The sequence below is a fragment of the Lathyrus oleraceus genome, chromosome 2, assembly GCF_024323335.1.
Source record: "Lathyrus oleraceus cultivar Zhongwan6 chromosome 2, CAAS_Psat_ZW6_1.0, whole genome shotgun sequence".
NCBI classification, from domain to species: Eukaryota; Viridiplantae; Streptophyta; class Magnoliopsida; order Fabales; family Fabaceae; genus Lathyrus; species Lathyrus oleraceus.
Window position 1 is genome coordinate 488,953,372 of NC_066580.1, and position 22,091 is coordinate 488,975,462.

Sequence of the window (22,091 nt, forward strand, 5' to 3'; positions counted from 1 at the left end):
CTCTCCTAAGCCTCCAGAAGTGTTGGCAATTTCAAGAATATTCATGTGGAAGTCATGAATAGTCTCATCCTCTTTCATCCTCAGATTTTCAAACTTAGTAATCAGCATCTGGAGTTTAGACATCCTTACCTTGGAGGTACCTTCATGAGTTGTTTTGAGAGTATCCCAAACTTCTTTAGCCAGTTCACAGTGATGCACCAGTCTGAAAATGTTCTTATTCATCCCATTGAACAGTGCATTCAAAGCCTTAGAGTTTCCAAGGGTTAATGCCTCTTGCTCTTTGCCCCAACTCTTCTTCAAGAATTTGCATAATGATTCCATCTTTACCTGTCTTTGTTGGATGTTCCCATCCTTTGTTGACAGCTCTCCAGACCTTGCTATCCAGAGACCTCAAGAAGGCTATCATACGAGGTTTCCAGTCATCATAGTTAGAACCATCCAGCATGGGTGGTCTATTTGAGAATCCTACATCCTTGTCCATGGTACTAGAAAGTAACGTCCCTAGATCTCACCCAGAAATTAACAGGCAGGGTGCCTGCTCTGATGCCAATTGAAATTCAAGTAACAGAATATCGATGTCACACTAGATGTTATGACATCCAATTCTGCGCAGACAGGTAATGTATGCAGAAAGTAAATGTAAAAAGCAGTAAATGACACAGAGAATTGTTTACCCAGTTCGGTGACAAACACACCTACTCTGGGGGCTACCAAGCCAGGGAGGAAATCCATTATAAGAGGTATTAATTCAGGACTTAAATCACCAGTTTAATCCTATCACTTAAGACCTACCCAATGCAATTTCAATCTAAACTAAGACCTGAGTACCTACTCACTCCCCCTCAATCACAGCAGTGATTACAACCATTAAGAATTTTGAAGTCAGTGGTGAAGATATACTTCAAACAACTCTTGATTGTGCTTAAAAGCTTTAATCAAGAAACCCAGCACTCACGCTTAAAAGCTTAGAGTGACACAACAATTACAACTCAATAAGCACCCTAGTCCAATGCAATCATCTAGGTGATAATTGCTTGGCTCACAAGTAAAACCTAATTCAAGCCACAATGAAAGTACAGCAATGATATATAATGATATATTCAATTCTTCACGCTTCAAATCACTGAATTGCTGAAAGTAGGATTGCCATCCTTTTATAATGCAGTACTTGGGCCTTGTACTTGAATTTCATAAAATTAGGGTTAAGTAAGTTAACCTAATTTCCACACATTAGGGTGCTAACAAATAGGCTATATGTTAGGTCTCTTAATTTTAGCACAGTTGTTAGTTTCCTGAAAATCAGCCTGAGATAAATACTGAAACATAACAGAAAAATTAGCTTATACGTTAGCATCTGCTGTCAGGGATGAATGTCATAACATTCAGTTTGACATCCAGAAAATGATGTCATGAATGAATGTCATAACATTCAGTTTGACATCCAGTAAACATAGGCTTTACTTGATTTTCCTCAACAACCAAACAAGAGATTTTGGTGGTTTAGCTCACAACCAAACAACACCTTCTTACACAGAAAATATTGCAAGAGATAATACACTCTTGAGCAATTTACAAATTTATCTCCACACCAGAAACAATGATCCTCACAAAGTACATAAGTCACTCTCAAATCAATAAGGTAAAAGTAAAGTGAGAAAATGAGAGATTTGTAGAAAAATAATGGATGGTGAGAAAGAAGGATCAAAACTCGTTTTCTGGATGATTTGAAATGACATAGGAGCCCTCTATTTATAGAACAAAACATCCTCTATTTATAGGACAAAACATGGTGTAAATTAGGAAATAATCAATGGACTAATTAAGTCTCATAATGGATTATGTTAAGTGCATAATCAAATATGGAACCCAAAAATATGGAAGGTTTTGATTCCAAGTCGTTTCCAATCATTTATGGAGTTGTCCATTCGATTTCAGGCGTTACAAAGTCAAATAATCGACTAATAGAAAGGCTTAATTGATTATCCATTTGTAAAATATTATTTTAATTGATCAGACAGTTCCGTAATCAAATGCATAGAATTTTATAATGTTTGTATGTGATTTTATAAAATCAAGATAGGCTTTTTAATAGGTTTAAGTGAGTGGTAATCTTCCTTAGTAAATTTGAGAGTTTATCTTATACCTTTACAAACATTGATTACTCGACGCAGACACGATGAGTTTTCACACTTCCTCTCTTTCACAGCACTAAAGCTTCTGGTTTATTGACACATTATATTTGACTTTAGAACTTTAATGGAACCTTGAATCTTCTTTCGACAAGGCTTGATATGACTCTTCATAATAATCTCCATCATCGGATAAATAGGCATAAATAACTTGACCTCTAAACATAACAATCTGTATCACCATAACTTGATCAACACAACTTTTATTAGCATATTTTATCTTGATCGCTACATCAGATGATCTTCATACTTTATCTTGATCAACACATATTAATCTTTAAGTACCATCACTTGGTAAACATATCAAGCATAGTCACTTGATAAACACATGTCAAGCACCATAACTTGATCCATATACCACACATCATCACTTGGTTAACATATCAAGCAGCATTGCTTGATAAACAACATGTCAAGCATCGTCACTTTATCAACATACCAAGCACCATCACTTGAATAAACTCCAAGCACCGTCACTTGATTAGCAATATGATAAAAACCATCACTTGATCATCAATATGTCAAGCACTATCACTTGGTAAACATATCAAGCACCGTCACTTGATTAAACTTCAAGCATCGTTGCTTGAATATCAAGACTGGTGAAAACTTCTCTTAAGAGTGTTGTCAACAGCAAAACTAAATCAACAGGTTATTGCAGTCTTCAAACCTATAAGCACATAGATTCACAGTTTTTGGGAGTAAGGTTGATTCCATAACATACTTGATAAAAAGATATTAATTTACAGGAATAGACTTTAAAGGTAGTCAAAACTATGTCTATTGATCAAATCAACTGAATTCACTTTGATGGTAAAGTTTTGGATTATGTCTTTAATGTTTATCCAAGAGGTAGGCATAGTTATGAATTATTGGTAGTAGAACCTGAAGGATCGAAGTTCATTAATTATAGATGTTTTACTTTCAATTAGTTATGTTAAGGGAAGAAGATTAAAGACATATGGATGAAGCTTTTGGAAGCTATGACAGAGGTTCCTGCTATGGATACTAGTAGTAGTGAGGGAACGATTACATAGGCCTCTGATTATCATTTAACTCGTGATAAGGTGAGGTGGGAGATTGTACCATCTCAAAGGGAAGGTTATACGGGCCTTAGGCGTTATGCTTTGAATGAGGCTGAATGGTTTCAAAACTCATAAAAATATACCTTCATGGAGGCATTCGAAATCATGTAGAGTAAAAAATGCTTGAAGAACCATACTTATGGGCTTGTTAGACTACTAAAGTGAACTTGATTAAAAAAAATTAATAGATGTTGAATTGGCAGAGAGCTGCAAGGTGATTAATGGGTAAATTAGCATCATCAAGATTTCAAGTCAAGGTGGAGATTGTTGAAGTATGTCTTAAAACCATAAGTGATAAAGAGAAAGGTAGCATGTTTCGAGATTGCAGAAACCATAAATCAACATGGAAGTCGACAAAGGTTGGCAGAGAGTCTGACACGGTGGCACGGAGAAAGGTCGGCGGTGGAGCCAACACAACTGACGACTCGGCCCGTCAGAGATCAGGTCTGATTTTCTCAGTTTGCATATATTACACTATGTTTTTTGGTTCGTGGAACCTTTAGTTAATGGGTTATGACTTGGGCTTATTGTTGATCTTTTGGGTTTTAGTAGTTATAAATATGTATTTATATCATTCTTGTCTTTACAGTATTTAAAACTGTATAACTAAAGACAGAGAGAAAGCTTTGTTAATCCTAGTATGATCTTAAAGAGACAAGGGTAAATTCCTAAGAGTGTGTTCTTGGAATTTAGGAAACCCTTGGAGATATTTAAGGGGATTGGAAAACACTTATAAACACCTTGGGCATGTGTGATTCATATATAGAAAGTTAGAGAGATTGAGAAATATTTGGGATGGAAATAGGATTTGTTCTTGGGAACTTAGATGACTATTTTCTTGTAACTTATTTGTATTTTTTTGTAACAAATTTTTGAAGTATAGTGAATCGGAGATTTGCTCTCTCCCTCATAGTAGATCGTTTGATCGAATTCGATAAACAAGTTATTTTGTTTTTTGACTTTTGTCTTTTTTTGCCAAGTTAAGTTGATGTCTTATTGCATTGAGAGTTATTTTGTTGAAGGCCATTAATTTTGGTTTTCATTGTTCTTTATCCATGCACATCAAATTTCTTGGTGTGATTGAACCTTTTAATTTCACAACAAGTGTTGACCACTGTAGGGAAAAGGAATTTCGTTTACAAGTGAGCACCATGGATTCGAAATGGAAGATTGAGAAGTTTTGGGGAGACAACTACTTTGGGATGTGAAAAGTGAATATACAAGCAATTTTAATTCAAGAAAAGTGTATTGTTGCATTGAAGGGTGAGGCATCTATGCATGCACACCTATTAAAAGCAAAGAAGATTGAGATGGTGGATAAGGACAAAAGTGTTATTATTTTGTGCATCAAGGATAAAATTCCAAAGAAAGTCACCAGGAAGAAGAATGTGGCTTCAATGTGGGCAAAAAATGAATCAGTGCATATAACTAAGTCTTTGGTTCATAATTTATGTTTCAAACAACAACTTTACTCATTCTGATTGATAGAGAACAAAACCATAGTTAAGCAATTGACATAATTTCAAAAGATCATTAATGATCTAGAGAATATTGAGGTGAAGATTCAAATAATTTAAAATATGAAAGATTTGAAGATTGACGATAATGGTGAAGGCTTGACTGCCTCCGGAGTAGAGGAAATGAGTGTAGAGGGATGTCCAAATCAAAGAGGTTTGACAAGACAAGGTTAAAATATTTTTTTGTCAAAAACCCGATCATTTCAAAACAGATTATCCCGAGACGGAAGACGGTGAAGATTTTGTTCATATTTGTGTTGCCTCTTATAAGGATTGGTATGAGAATGTTGGCGCATTAGTGGTGTATAGCTTGGAGAGTGAAGAGGGTTGGGTTATGGACTTGGGTTAATTTTATCACATGTGTCCAAGAAAAAAATTCAAACTTTAAAGTTGGCAAAAGGAGGGGTAGTTCATGTTGGTGAAAATAAGGCTTGCAAGGCTCATGGTATTGGTATGTTTCAGATCTTATGAGAAATCTGTTATCTATAAGCATGTTTGATGATTTAGACTATTGCACTAGTGTTGAACTTAGGGTTTTGAAGACTCTAATTGGTGTACTTATCATAGCTAAATGATTTCAAACATGTGGCTTATATATTTTAGAAGGTTTTAATGTTTTCGTCCATTCATCATTAGCTAGTGAAGACTTTTATTGAAAAGAATAAGCTATGATATTTGAGGTCAAGGCATGGTGGATGCCAAAAGGTTATTTAAGAACATTTAAGTATTTTTTTTCTAAAAACATATGATAAAAATGCATTTGTCCACTGAGTTGTCATGTAATTTATGGGGGTAAGGTCGATGCCAAAGTAGCTTACCTGATCAGCAGATATTCATTTACAAGAATAGACTTCCAAATACTTATAGACGTTTGGAGTAGGAATATTTTAATCTACTTTATTTTGAAGGTCGTCGAAACTTTTATTTATTTATCAAATTAAGTCAATTCATCTTTATGGTAAAGTTGTGAATTATGTCTTCAATGGATATCCGAGAAGTAGGAAGGATAAGGAGTTGTTAGGAGTGGAACCTAGAGGATCAAAGTTCATAAATCATAGATGTATTTCTTTCAATAAGTCTCATCAGGGGAAGAAGAGTAAAGAAATGGGGATAAAGCTTTTGGAAACTATGGAGGAGAAGACTCAATTTGAGATGGATGTTCCTACTATATATACTAGTAGTAGTGAGGGAACGATTACAGAGACTTGTGATTATCATTTGACTCACGATAAGTTAAAAAGGAATATTATACCATCTCAAAGGAGTGGTTATGCAGGCCTTGGGTGTAATGCTTTACATTTGGCTAAGTGTTTGAAAAACTCAGAAACATGGTCCTTCAATGAGGCATTCAAAAATAAGTGGAGTAAAAAATGGTTAAAGAACCATATTGTGGTCTTGTTAGACTACTAAAGCAAAAAACGGTGGTTGGAAAGAAGTGAAAGTGAAAAGATTATGGTTCAAGCGAGGTTTGAATTGATAAAACATGTTCAATAGATGTTCAATTTGTAGGAGAATTGCCATCCAAGACGCATCGGAATTTAAAAATTTCTCCATTTAGTGATCCTTACGAATGGGCATGATCAGTGATAGAATCGTTACCTCTTGTAGCGATTCAAACCTTTGGTGCAGATCTCTGATAATGATCAAAACCTTTGATACAGATCCACGGGGCGATCACGAACGTTGAACGATGACAACGTCTCTACTCAGTCCACACGAACGGATTCCTTCAATCGCAGTGCTAGCTGTTATGAATGAAGGCTTTGAGTGAGAGAAGGAGGGAAACAAAATTCCAAGTCTCTACTTGAATTTCTGTCTGAGTGGAGTGACAATGCTTCTACCCAAGGGGTTCTATTTATAGAACCACTTGTGTGGGCTTCAAGCCAAAAAGCCCACTTAAGTGTATTTTGCCCATATCTCATAATATGCCAAAGTCACTTAAGTATTTGGTACCTTACCATATTTCGTTTCCACTTAAGTGCACCGTACCTTACGATGTTCCTTAATTATTCTATCTCTCATCAATCCGTCCTTTGTGTGTGACCCTATAGGTTTTCGCGGCGTTGGCAATTATATTAAATCACGCATTTAACATAATAAACAGTGAGCGGTATCTAGCAACACATCACTGCTACCCAAGTCACGAAAATGTCATGTGATCTGACAAAACCTCCTGTGATAATAATTATGTGTATAATTACCCCTTTGCCCTTATGTCTATATTGAACACAAGGCATAGACCGTGTCACCCTTGTCCAGTTCAATATTGGGCCCATAGACATTTATCCTGTTACGCAGGATTGGCAAATTCCATCTAGGACACTCATGTCCCTCAGCATGCTTCGTGGAGTACCCATCAACTGTCTTTATGGTTACCCAGTTACGGACAACGTTGGATCAGCAATAAAGCACTCGACTCTACATCTAGGATCCATAGTGGTTTCAGGTCGAAGAGTGGTATACACTATTATCACCATGAGAATAACTTATGACACTTTGCATAACTTTCTATATAGCATTCTCATAGCGGGTCAATCCGGTACAAATATTACTCCTAATATTCATACCTATGTTTAAGACTTGATAACTCTTTATCCATGATCCATGAGATGTGATCATCAGTCTACAAACATAATAGTCTTAATGCTTTAATATTATCACACTTCACATTAAAGCTCGACTACGGATACTTTAAGAACAGTGCCCTTATGTTTAATGTGTTCTCATGATTAAGTCACACTTAATACATTAAACGGACTATCTATTCTAGGGACTTTATTAATCAACCATAATAAAGAAAATGCCTTTAAATAATTCGATACAAGTACCAAAAGTATTGGCCTCTAGGGCTTACACCAACACAATTGGCATAGAGCATTAAGGTGGTTATTGGGTAAATTGGCACCACCACGGGTTCAAATCAAGGTGGAGATTGTTGAAGTATGCCTAAAACATTAAGTGATGAAGAGAAAATAATAATGTTTCGAGATTGAAAAAACCATAAATCAACCTAGAAGTTGATGAGGGTTGGCGGAGGAGCCGGTACAGCGAGAGGCTAGCGGTGGAGCCGAAGCAGAGAACAGTTTGATCTGTAGGATCTCAGGTCCAATTTTTTTGGTTCGCATGTATTGGGTTTTGTTGTTTTGGTTTGTGGATTATTTTGTCAATTAGTTATCTTTTGGACTTGTTATTGACATGTTGGGTTTTAGTAATTAAAAATATGTATCTGTATCATTCTGGTCTTTACAGTATTTAAAACTTTAGAGTCGAAGACATAAAATGGGTTTACGATTCCTAGTGGTAATCTTAGAGAGGTCGTGGTAAATTTAGAAGAGTGTGTTCTTGGAAATTGGAAAACCCTTTGAGAGATCTATGGTGGGAAACACTTCTAAACACCTTAGGTTTGTGCTATTCATATATAGAGAGATTAAAGAGATTGAGAAACAGTTGGGTAGAAAATAAGGGTTGTTCTTGGAAACTTGAAAGTTAAAGAGATTGAGAAACACTTAGGTAGAAAATAGGATTTGTTCTTAGGAACTTGAGTGACTATTTTCTTGTAACCCATTTGTAATTTTTTATAAAAACTTTTAAAAGTATAGTGAATTGGAGAGTGATTCTCTCCCTCATAGTAGGTCGTTTGATCGAACTAGGTAAAGAAGTTATTGTGTTTCTTGTTTTTTATCTTCTTATTTCGAGTTAAGTTGATATCTTATTCCATATAGAGTTATTTTGTTGAATGTCGTTTATTTTGTTTGTCATTATTCTTTGGTCCCACACATTAAACTGTTTTAAAATTTGATTGAACTTTTCAATTTCACCCTTCTGAAAAACACGAAGATTGTGTACTCCTCCATTCTTGCCATGGTTAATGCTTGTGTTTGCCTGTTAGCGATTCAAGTGAATGAAATTTTCAAACCAAAGAATGTGAACATGTGACAAATATGTTTGTTTCAAATACAAATGAAAATTTGAAAAGAAAATTTCGTTGGGAGTGAGAAATTTGATTTTTTTTTTCTTCTTATTCATTTATATTTATCTCAATTTTCATTATAGTTCTATTTTTCTTAACGTGTGGACAATGGATACTTGTGATCTTTTTGTTTGGGATGTTGAATTGGATATATCTCGTGGTAGTCATCAAACTAAAATTACTATCATTAATACATATGGTAATTGCAACAAAGATAAAATTATAATGATTTATCTTAGAAAATTTGAGAAGGAGTTTGGAAAAAAAATTGAAATGAGATTTAAAAAAAATGGGTCAAAGAAGAAGGATAATGGAAAATGAGATACTGAAACCAATTATTGAATTTGACAAGATAATTATTGTAAAAAATGATGAAGGGCCTAATTTCAAGAGACTTAAGATGTCAAATCACTGACCATCGACCTCTTCAAGTTCAAGGGCACTAGAGGATGCAGTTGTGATGTTTTTGTTGAAGATCTAGAAGAAACAACAAGTATATTGAATATTTGAAGATGAATTACTCATTTGGCAAAAAATATTGTATAACCTTCATTTTAAGGATGATGTCTGAAACAAACCTCACATCTTCCATGTCCACATTTAGGGAGATGGTGAGGAGATCCCATTGGTAAATCAGGAGGCCACTATTGAACCACCACCATCAAAGTAAGAATGCATATTATCTTTAATGTTGTTTACAAGTTAATTCAATATATCCAAAAGGTTATTTGTTTGTAACTCATCCATATGTGTGAATTACTGAATAGTTGCATCATATTTTACGATTTTGAAATGAAATGGATGCAGGGCAACCTTTCCCATGTGCTGCGGCACTGGCCCCAAATTTTAGGGGCCCAATTTCTTTTTTTTTAATTATAAAGATAATAAATTTTACACCTATTATTTCAAAAGCAGGTGTAAAATCATAATTTGTTTTCAAGAATCTATGATTTTATATCAGTTTTTTAAAAAAGCAGGTATAAAATCATAATTTTTAAAATTATTTTTTATTTTAATTTAGGCCTATTTTCTTAATTAGATATGGACCTCTCGACTAATTGGGTTGGCCCTGAATGGATGTCCTAATGAAATTGATGTAAGGTTTTATTAGAGAATAGAAATTAGTTGCATAGAAGTTAATTATGAAGTTACCTATGGAAGAGGTTACAATAGCATAATTAACTTTTATCCATTTATATAAAATGTATAAATATGAATACCTTAGACTTCATTAATGTAATGAGAAAATATTCACTCATAAAGTTAAGATATCTCTCTCTCCCTCCTTTCTTCCCCCTACATCCCCCCTCTATCTCTCTCTCCCTCTCTCTCTCCATCATTAACACACTTTTCCTTATCATAAAAATTTTCTCATCAAACAAGGTAGCATATGTCTAAGGTGACCATAAACTTTTCTGATGCATCAATCTCTAATTCGTATTATCATCTGAGTCATCGTGTTCATCAAATATTTTTAGTTTCAGAGAAACTGAGCTCTTCATTTTCCAGTTTCAACGAAACTGAATTTATTGTTGCAAGCAAGATTTGAAACCAAGTTGCATCGATCAAGCTTCAAAGAAGCTTCTCTGTCTACCTCCAAATCAGATCTTTATTGAAATTCAGAGAATTAACAATGGTGAATCTCGAAACTTCACCACAAGGTGTGCAACATGAGGCTGAAACCTCACAAGCTACTTAAAAACTCATGGCATTTATAGGTTCGACTAACACGTTCAAAATTATCCATTAAGCTTCAATTAAGCAACTTTTTGTTATGGAATCAATAGGTTAGGGGCATGATTTTGTCACACAAACTTCACAAGATCGTTGTAAACCCTCGAATTCCACCAATGTCTAAGATTGAAAATGATTGAATTTCAAATATTGTATCCCAAGTTTATGAGGAGTGGATCATGCAAGACCAAGCCTTATTCACATGGTTGTTATAAAAAATCTCATAGTTTGTACTTCCTAGAGTACTCTCATGCAAACATGCATAAGAGGTTTAGGATAAAGTGCACAAGCATTACAATGCTCAGACGAAGGGCCGTGTTTATCAACTTTGTGCAGAGTTAAAGATGAGCAAGAAAGGAATCAAGATAGTCTCATAATTTGTGCTTTAAAGAAGAGGTCGAGGTGGACAAAACTACACAACTAGAAATCGTCTAACACGTCATCTCTGTAACGTGTATGGGCATGCAGTGATGGATTGTTGGCATAGGTCGAGGCGGACAAAACTACACAATTAGAAATCGTCCAACATTCAACATATAGGAGTCAATTCAATTGGTGTTTGCACTTATTTCTTGTACATAGACGCTAATTAAATTGGTGGCTCCTCCTAAGCATTGTATATATGCACCAATTGGATTGACTGGGTTTATAGGAAACATCAATTCTATTGACGTTACGCCAATTGGATTGACATATTATCTGTGTAGCTTATTTATTTATTTTAAAATATTGATACTTTAGAAATTAGTTATTAGGGGAACTTTTCTTTAAAAACTTATTTATTTTGATAAAATAAATTCCTAATTTTCACATAGTATGGCAAAAAAAAAAAAGTTGCTCCTTTTGCAATATTTCGTAAGGTATGACCCTTATTTTGATGTTTCAGTTTAAGAAATTTATTTCTTCACTTTTGTTAATGACTTTCTAAATTTATTTGGGTTATCTTTCTTAAATATAAAGATAAAGTTCAAAAAAAAGTATAATTAATTTTATTTCCAATAAAAAAACCAAATTCATACTACCTTAAAACCTTAAAATGTTTTGGTTTTAATAATGAAATTGGATTTTTCATGGACGACTTCCTTTTTTTTCTAATGGAATTCAGTCATTCCCAATTAAATCTGACATTTTTCATAGTTTTATAATTTTAAAATGTTCTTGAAAAAATTTGCATATGAAATTTTGAATAGACATATCAAAAATTTTGACACACGCTATATTTTTATTGGATTACAGTACAGACATTAGAAAGCATTGATACACAGTCGGGGAAGAGGGAAGTTATGGAATTGTAACCATGCTAACTAATCTCCGGGTTATATAGACATTAGAACTTTATAGAAGCTATGTTCTTTATTAAATATGACAAAATTTTCAGTAATTAATTTATATTTGCTTAAATAAAGTTCACTAAAACTACATCAAGGAATTTTTTATAAAGAAAAACGAACATGAATTGGCATGTGATCTGTATCGACTCCTCTAGATTCAGTGAAAACAGTTTACAGTGGAGAGAAAACTCATCTTCGAAAGTGAATATTTACAACTGAAGGCTGCAAGAACAACGTCTGCTGAATAGAGAGAGCAAAGGGCAAAAATGGATGAAAAAGAAACGAAGAGATCTTTTTTGCACGACCATCCATACTACCAGCTTCAGGACCTAAATTTGAAGCATAAAATAATGTGCCAAGTTAATATTCAAAAAGCAGATCAAAGTTACTGGTAAGACAACTAATAATATAAGAAAACCAGTACAAATTTACAATTGTATATCAAATAGAACACTGATAAGCATCAACTTAAGTCTGTGCGCGTGTCCAGTGCACCACTCGGTCTTCCTGTTCGCCCTGGATACGCTATTCTAACAGGAAGACCGTGCCTTAAAAGAGTAAAGTATGTATCAATGAGAAAATTAACATGTTTAAACAAATCTACATATTTTTTAACACATTTGTTACCGTGTTAATTTTATTGGTTAAAATTCATACCGATCCCACCAAATTTTATATGACCAGCATAATTTGGTGGAGTCCTATATATATTTTAACCAATAAAAGAGTGTGTATTGGAAAGTTTGTTATAGAGTGTGTATATTCTCATTAAAAGTTAAAAGTTGCACTTTACACTATTGTGCATTCTCCACATCAGAATAGTGTGATCAGGCCCTGATTTTACTCTCTAAAGTAGAGTACTTGTTCAAAAGTGGAGTACAATATCTTGTCATTTTGATATTTAGAAAGCAATCAGTTTGAACAACAGGGAAAAAAATGTGCACCTGGTTTGATCTTAAATTTGAGAGTGTGTGGAGAATTCCTTAAAATGAACTTGATTGGATGATCAGTTGATTGCCTATGCCGATCAGTTGCAGAAATCAGCTGGCAATATGGGAAGAATTAAAAAGAGAACCATAGTAAGCGAATAAATGGCCAGGAACTTTCATTCACTGGTCAACAGATCTCTCGAATACTTGTGCATAAGCAAAACCCTTTTTTATATGGGGGCTTCAATGGACACGTCAGATAAAAGGTAAGAAAGAAAAAAAAAAGAAAAACTCTTCCAGAAAGTACTCTTTGGATTTTACCAAATGAAAATAAAATAAAACCTATACCTTTTCTGCATGAGAAACCTCAAGTGTAAGGAAACTAGAGAAAATCATTCTTCAACTGTACTTAAAATTAGAAACATACACTTCCAGCCTCTTTTTCCAGCAAAATTGAAATCACTACCCGTAATCAACCTCTACCAGATCAATTCAATATTTCAATATTCCAGTTTTCAATGTTAATGTTGCAAAGGTTGCCACTACCTCCACCAACAGAAACTCAGTTCAAATTTCTTCCCAGCTATTTAATAATCACGATATCAAAGTCTATCATGATACCTCAAGCAACAATAAGCACACAACATTAATATGGTCTGTCTCCAAAGGATGTCCAATTGGTTTCTCCATCGCCAGTCCCACTAACAATTTATTAACACTGATCTAACAGCTATAACTCCACTTTAACCAGTCTATACCTAACTTTGCGCCAAATGATTTTTTATAAAAAAAAACTCTGATCATTGCAATGAAAGTAGACAAGAAAACAAGCATGTGGAGTCACCTTATCATCAAACCGGAAAAGAGATTGATCGAAGTAAGGAGAAGGACTCTGTGATTGACAGCTAAAAGGCAAAGAGGCAAGCATCTTCTTCACAAACTGCAAAACAACAAACAAATTTTATACAAAGAACACATTAGCATGACATGTATATGGCCTTATGATTTTTTCTTTTATCATGGAAAGGAAAAGGGGATCAAGCAATTACAAGGTTACAACCAGAAACAACAATTCACCTGTGAAGAGTTGCTTGCCTTATCCTTTATGCTCCGCAGTTGTTCCAGTGCATGAATATTATTTGAATGAGAAGATATGAAATTCATATACATTAAATTCCTTGAGGTTACATGAAAGTGATCGCCAAACTTCTCAAACAACAGATAAAGCTCATCTGCTGAATTCTGGTAGAATGTAAAGGCGAATTAGGGGAAAATCATACACACTGTAAAACTGAAAACCCAAGAAAATAAAATACAGAATGAAAAACAAACTTACCTGATAAAAAGATACAATTTCAGTTGTATCCATGTTGTATACAGCAACAAAAGCTGGGTGGTGATCAGCATTTCTTGACACCTGAGGCTTCAAAACATGAATATCAGCACATCTTTCATATTACCTCAATAGAGCACATTTTGATTTCATTCGAGATAATAGATTGAGCGCTGACCCATTGTTAATAGCTAGATAAAATCTTTCTTGAGCCACCAATTAACAGTTATCAGCTTTTAAGAGTTATCTCTAACAAGGTATGAGATATCCTGACCTAGTGATAAAAATTCAACCCTTGTTGCCCCATTCTGATGATTAAATCTCTGTAACAAGTTGATAAAACTGTGTTCTGACTCTGAGGGCTTTTACAAAGATAATTGCCACTTTAGCAACCAGCTCAAAATATAGGAAAAGTTAACCATTGACACTAATTGTTTTCTGTACGTTAGGACAGGGCTAGACATTTAGCAAGGAGCCTCCTACAGAGAGGCTGGAAGTCTACTTCAAGGATGACCGCTCGATACCCGAGTTATAGCAAAATATAAATAATATACTGTTCCTTTCTAATATTTGGCCTTGTGCCCGTTCTCAAGTTCTTGCAAGTAATTTTCACTTATGTGCTTAGGGTCTGTAATGTTATTACTAGAACAAATATAAAACAAAAACGAGTACAAAGATAACTTACCCCTCCATCAACACTGCCAAACTTGATTAGCAAGTGGTGTCGATCCAAAAACTGCACCTGCCCAGGAATTGAATAGATGCAACTGGTTACATTCCTCATTTATATATGAATCAATAGTGAAATAGTCTTGTCTGATGATAAAGCAGTGATCAAGAACCAGTTACGATGTATAAAATGTCTTGACGACCTACCTTCCAGATAATCAAATCAACATAATCTTGAAAGTGGAAGTAAAACTTGTTCCTAAGTCTTTGGATCCTCTGACGAACCGGAAATAAAAACAATATCACAAGCTAACTTACACATTGAGAAAAGACACAACTTATAAGTGGAGATTACACGCTATATAATAATACATATAGCCAAAAATCAAACAACCACAATTCAGTAACACAGAAATTAGAGACGGCGAAAACATGCAGAGCAATAATTACGAGAAATGAAAAGGGCAAACAATTAACAAAGCAGGAGTAATAGTTGTCTTTACACTCAGCAACAACCACCAAACAATTTTTCCACTAGGTAGGGTAAGGTGCAATGGTCAATTGATGCCATAAAGTCTATACAACAGTATTAGGTCTAGAGACCAACCATTTGCTTGCTTCTAATTTGTATATATACTCATATGCCAAAAACCAATTTTGTTGTCTCTACAAAATGACTGGCTTCTACGAGTCTGCATTCCACATTTTAGAATATTTCTTTTTTCCCACATTCATGCTTAAGAATGTCATAGTAATCTAATAAAAAAACAATTTCTTAATAATAATAGATTGTGTGGGGAAGAAAATAAGGGAAATTACAAAAAGGAATTCCAGTAAAAATATTTCTAGTTTAGGAATAATCAAGCATACAAGTGGTTTATTAAGTTAAGAAGTGTTCATTCAACAATCACCGTTTGAACATGGGTAACCTTAGTGGTTAACTATTCCAAACACTTAGTGGCAAACTATTCCTAAATTGGAAACATCTTTACCAAGAACTCTTATGATAATCTCTGATTCCAAATTAATGCAAAAATGTGTTGTGTGCATAAAAATGGTAAAGCTAGACAACCAGCGCACAGGAGAAAAGAAAAAGAAACTGATATTAGGGAATGTGCCTATATCCTTCCAAGATAATACTCTCTCCGTTCCTTTTTAAGTGTCAATTTTTGACTTTTTACACATACCAAGAAAATCAATCATTATTGTTACTTTTTCAACAATAATTCTCCTTTTACCTATAATACCTTTAACAATTTATTACATTCATTTTACTTTTTCTCTATATATAATAATTATCTAAGGATAAATTTGACAAAATGCAATTAATACTACCTTGAACTTTGTAAATGACAATTAAAAAGGAGCAAAACTTTTTTCAAAAAAGAGACATTTAAAAAGGAACGGAGGGAGTATATTATAAACTTTCTGTAACATGTTCCGCATAGAAGCAAAGCCAAATAAAACATGGAAAAAGAATACTGTTCAATAAGAAGCAAATTTATAAGACTAACCAAGGTATCATCTGTTTCTTCATTCCATAATCCCTGGAATATGAACGAAAGCAATCGCTGCTTTATGCCACTTAAAAAAGAATTCCCCACATTAGGCTGACCTTGATGCATGTGATTTTCTACATGGTTCTCTGGTACTTGGTGCTGTTTATTTTTGTTAGACAATTGCATGCCCTGTCAGCAAATGATTGTCTTTTATGAGTTTAGCTCTTAATATTTCCACAGAACCATCAGAAATTTGGTTGGCAAAATATAAAGGTATACTATACATATACACAGATGAAATTTGAGCACATATGGTGTCACAAATAACAATTGGTAAAACTGTTAGTTTGAACCCACAATAGATTCATTAAGCATTTGCAAGGTGTTACTCCCTCGTCCCATAATGAGTGACCCATTTGGAATAAGAGTGTCCCAAAATAAATGATTCATTTTAATTTCCAATGTATTTTTTCCAATTTTACCCTCTAATTAATATTATTTTCATCATTCCCAATACATGATAAGGATACTTTAGTAAAAATATCATTCTCTCTCTTTCAATCATTCATTTTTCTTATTCTGTATGAAATAGTCAACTGAATCACTCATTGTGGGACAAAGGGAGTACAAAAATTCACCTGTAGAAGCATCTTAAAAGGTTCTTTTTAGGGTCAACTGTTTAAGGGAAGACCCACCACTGATGTGAGCCCGGGGGGAAGCCCAAATGAGACCGTAAAGGGTAGGGGGGAAGGGAATGGAAAAAGGGATTGAGTATACTGCATAGGTTTGAACCCGGGCACTCTCAATGCATGTCCCACAACTTCACCTGAGCTAACTCAGAGGAGCTTTGAAAAGCATATTCAATTAGAAAAAACTGCAAGTTTTTCTGTCAAAATGCCACAACAATCTATACCTAACGGAAGACTTAACAAGTCGCTTGTAGACTAAAGCTAGCCAACCTGAGCATTTGAATTTAGAAAAAGTTCGTCATCTTCACGGCAGAACTCCCCAATAGCCCGTACATGAACAAAGTTCCCAGAGTCCCTAATCTGAAGAATGTGTATAGTTTGATAGCGAAGTGATACAATTGCCAATAGATCATCATACAAGAAGACACCCATATTATGAGTCAAATTGACAAAGTCATTACTGAAGATCTTCTTATCCAGGATCTCTCCATCTTCCATTCTAAATATAATACGTGAGAATTGTCAGCATATGACTTTTCTTCAATTTTGAAGATAAAAAGAAAAGACTAAAAATATAAAGGAAGATAAGAAATCACCTCAAAAGATGAAAAGTTATTTTTTCTATTGATGGAACACCCTGAACAGCTCCTCCAACAGCAGGTGCGTCATGAATTTGAGCCGTAGAAGTAGCAAACAGTCCAAATTTATTACTCTCCATGTAAAGAAAGAAATCTTTACATATAAGTTCATTGCATGAAACAAGTGGTATACAATATAATTGGGTGAAAAAACTGTCAAATCTTCTTGCTTTTGCTGGCAAATCATGTTTATCACAATCTTCGTCATTGCATGAAAAGGAAAGCCATCTAGGCCTATAAACAATCAGCTCCTGATGATTTCTGCTGAAACTTACAAGGTATTGACCATCATCTGTGAATTTACGAAATGAATGGTCAGGGAACTCAACCTCATATACTGTGTAACTTGGCACCAAATTTTCATAGAATCGCCGGGCATGATGAACCTGCAAGAATTAAATTACACCTGCAAAAATTATATTCAATTCAGGTTCCTTCAACAGAGGAACAATACAACAATTTTATAAATTTCACATATGCTAGTTTCAATCCATGTGCAAGCAAATGTTCCAAACTGGCACACCATATATACTTTTGCATTTTTCACATTACAATAATCAATCTATGTCTGACTCTAGAAAAGATACAGTAAGGCAAATAGCATAACTCTACTCACCCTTATTTTCTACCCCTAATATCCTTTATTGAATACTTACATCCTAACAATTACAACTAGAAGGACCACGGGCCGTTTAGGTTGCTTTATTTGAGCTTATCTACTAGTATAAACATTTGTGAGATTGTTTGGAAGAAACAGTTTATGACAGTCCACATCTAGCTTTGTGCTTATTTCCATTAGCTCTCTAGGATAGCTTATAAAAAATAACTTCTAACTTCGGTGAAAACAATCTAATTTTATTATATTTTTGTTATAGACATAACTCATACATAAAGTTGTTTATCCAAATAGGGTCTAATTGTTGTTCTGAAACACTTACAAACTCATGCAGCTAAGCATAAACCTTGTAAACATTCTTAATCCTAAGCTAAAAAGAGGCCATCGAATACCGCAACTGTAAGAATTCCAAGCTGAAAATATCTTAAATAGAATCATAATCAAGAAGAACCTACACTAGTGCCAGGAGCAGGAGTGCAAATTTGACGATCAAAAATCCTAGCCGCAATATTGCTTCTTCGGTAGTACATTAAAGCTTGTCCACAAACTTGAAGAAACCTTTACCCTAAAAATGAAAGGAAGAAAAATTTTCAAATCAGACAATATAATCATTATTTTCAAATCAAAAGTTTCACAATCCAAGTCATGAGCTGAATTTGAAAATCAAGACAAATAATAACTTGAATCAATTTGCATAGGAAAATGTTAAACTCCAAAATCACAGACATTGTGCAGTATAAAAATCAAAATAAATTAATTAAGTAATAAATAAACTAAGATTTAAGATATTATTATACTAAACTAAATGACCTAACCATAGAGCATTTCACATTAATCTAACCTAGAGAAACTAGCATAATAGTGCATAGAAATGAGAACAAAAACCCTTGGATTGTGCATGATTGTTTATGATCGTTATTTATTTCTATTATGAGTAATAATTAATAAGAAAATGTTGTTGGAAGCGAGAAATTAGTTGCAGAGAGAATCGGAGAGATTACAGATTACCGGTGGACGCGGCGTTGACGACAAGAGAAATGCGGTGGTGACCGGAAAGAGTGAGATTTGGGAATTTAATAGAATGGAGAATAGATATGACACGTCACGACTGGTGCCACAAAACATATGGCTATTCCCACCCACCACTTCCAAGTTGCTAGTTGCTATCAAACACCCCCACAATGACACATCTACTATACTTTCCTTTATTATATCAAGAAAGATAAGGTCACACCATCTCAATTACTATAAGGAAAAAAATAAATATTGAAATAACATGGCTCGGTAATAATTATCATAAATGATATTTTGTTGAATTTTATTGTTACTTTATGAAATTATTTTCCTTCACACCTCTTCCATTATTTTATCATAAGATAGCGGTGGTATTTTAAGTTGATGAAAACATTGAAAATTGTGTGCGGTGGTCTTTTGAAGACATTACAAGGCATTTTATTTTTTAATAGGTTTTTCATATGCTTATCTTTATTTGTATTTCACGTTTGCGATTTGTTTATGATTGTATTAGTATTTATGATTGTATTAGGTTTGATTGCATCATATTTTTCTTTAATGCATTGTATCGTATATGTCAATGTTTTTTTAAATGAAATTTGAGTTGGTTAATGTTAATTTATGGTGTCGAAGTATGTTGTTGTTGAAATATTTAGTTGTCAAAGTGTCGAGGAGTTAGATTCGACATGAATTTTTATTTAGGTCTAATTTTATAGTGTTAACAGAATTAGATATTTTGAACTTTGTTTGAAGAGCAAGTAAACCCAAAAACTATAAATAGGGGGTAACATTTATTGATTGTAATAGAGCACACTACAGAAGTGTGGATTCTGACTTCTTATCCTATTTTGAGGCTTGTGACATAATTAATAGAATAAATTTCAATTTCAATAAGATGCATTGAAATTATGGTGGAAACATGAGAGTGGGTCATTAAATGAAGATTTCAAGTCATTCAAGAATGATATTGACGCATGTGAAATGTCAAAATATATAAAAGATAACAAGTGTGATCTAAAACTATATGTTAAATTGAAAGTCAACGTAGAAAATATAATATTTATTGATCGTCTTAGAGATAATAATAAGGGAAAGGGTATTGTTGTTGATGGTGGTGGTTACTTAAGTGATGGTACAAAACATGGCATGAGTGATTATTCAGTCATATGTATATATTTTAATGACCATGGAAAAAGATGGTTGAGATTACGAAGGATTTGATGTTGGCTTCACAACTACTACTGATGAAGTTCATACAAATAAATCACATGATATTAATGGTGTCACATCTATATTGATGATGCCACACCTACTGGTGTTAAAAATAATGCTAAGAATTTATTTCATGAAATCAACATTGAACCACACGCATGGCTTTATAACATCAAAGATCAGAAAAGAACATGTAATATAAGTGGAATAATTCACAAATGAACTTAACAATCATCGGAGAATGATAGTGATGGTGAATATATACATAATGTAGTTAGGTTCAATGATGAAGATAACATGATTGAAAATGCCATATTCAATATTGGAATGGTGTTCTCATTATTCAAGAAGTTCAAATATGCAATACTTGAGCATAATATGTTGAATGGTAGAAAAGTCAAATTTGTCAAAAATGATGGTAAAATATGTAGGGTGGTATGGAAGCATAAGAAGAAACGTGACTACACTATGTTGATAGTAGAGTATTAAGGATAACAAGATTCAGGGTGAACATTATTTTCAAGCACAAATGTGGAAAAGTATTTCTTAAAAAATGGATAAGATTTCACTTATTGATATTGATTCTTTCTTGTTATATGAAGAACTTGATGTGTACTAACTTACTTTTCATGTTCGCACGAGAGACCTAAAGATCATGAAAATACCATTTCAGCTCGTATTGGTAAGAAGTCACGTCGTGCAATCAAAAAATCAAAGACATGACCACACATATTTAGTACGTTAAAAAAGTGATAACTACTTGTCATACCCTAAATTTTGCTATGCCGAATATTTTCATATGCATAGGTTCATTTCATTAAGTCATTTGCATATTCTCATTTGCATTAATTTATCCCCATTATCATATCATGATCATTTCATTTGATCATTTTTTCTCATATACATTTATCATTCATGTCCATTCTCCTTTTACTTTCTTCATACTTAGGCTTTTATTATCATTCTAGATTAAGCTTTGGCCAAGTCTTTACATTCAAATTTGAAGACAATAATGTTGCATTGGAATGGCTCAATTTACATTTCATCTTTTATTACTACTTTGTATTTTAGTTAGTCTTTTGGTTCTAAGCTTGGGATGATTGGGTATGGCCAATTTAAGACTTAAAATTAGAAAGAGGTTTTGAATAAAATTCCATATTCATAACATCATTTTGTGAGATAATGTTTGCTCTATTACATCAAGTTTAATTTGCATACTTAATTTGATTTGAAAATTGAGTTTTCTTTTCGCTTGTTTTGATCCATAGAATTAAGTAAGTGTGTCAAGTTTATTGAGTCATGCACAAAAGTCAAGTGAAGTTGTATTTGGTTTTGAATTTAGAATTCTAAAAGCCCAACTCATTTCAAATTTCAAATGGCTCCATGGCCATCTTTTTGCTTCAATCCTAAGTTTTCCTTGCCTAATTCATCATCAAAGCTTTTCCACCAAGCCATCGTCCAGATTTTCCAACATATCTTCAAGTCATGTGTATTCTTCACCTCTAAGCAACTCTTCAAGCCATTGCATCCATCCAAGGAACCTAGTCACCAAAATGCAAATTTGATCAAACTAAGGCCACGTCATTCAACCATCATCATCGTTACAAATCACTACCATTTTCAAAAACCCTAACAAAAAACAAGGTCAAATTTTGAAGTAAAATGT

The 22,091-nt window shown here is 33.7% G+C and overlaps 1 protein-coding gene across 1 annotated transcript; it reads right to left on the bottom strand.

Annotated features, from left to right (window-relative positions):
- Nucleotides 1-11,829: 11,829 nt before the first annotated feature.
- On the bottom strand, nucleotides 11,830-19,410 carry LOC127120847 (light-mediated development protein DET1). The gene is given in 13 exon segments (XM_051051413.1): nucleotides 11,830-12,155; nucleotides 12,771-12,870; nucleotides 13,600-13,695; nucleotides 13,833-13,997; nucleotides 14,092-14,172; nucleotides 14,774-14,830; nucleotides 14,965-15,033; nucleotides 16,272-16,445; nucleotides 17,216-17,444; nucleotides 17,542-17,969; nucleotides 18,655-18,734; nucleotides 18,737-18,764; nucleotides 19,208-19,410. Coding segments are annotated over 13 exon segments (1,764 nt in total). The 5' UTR covers nucleotides 19,325-19,410; the 3' UTR covers nucleotides 11,830-12,015.
- Nucleotides 19,411-22,091: the final 2,681 nt, after the last annotated feature.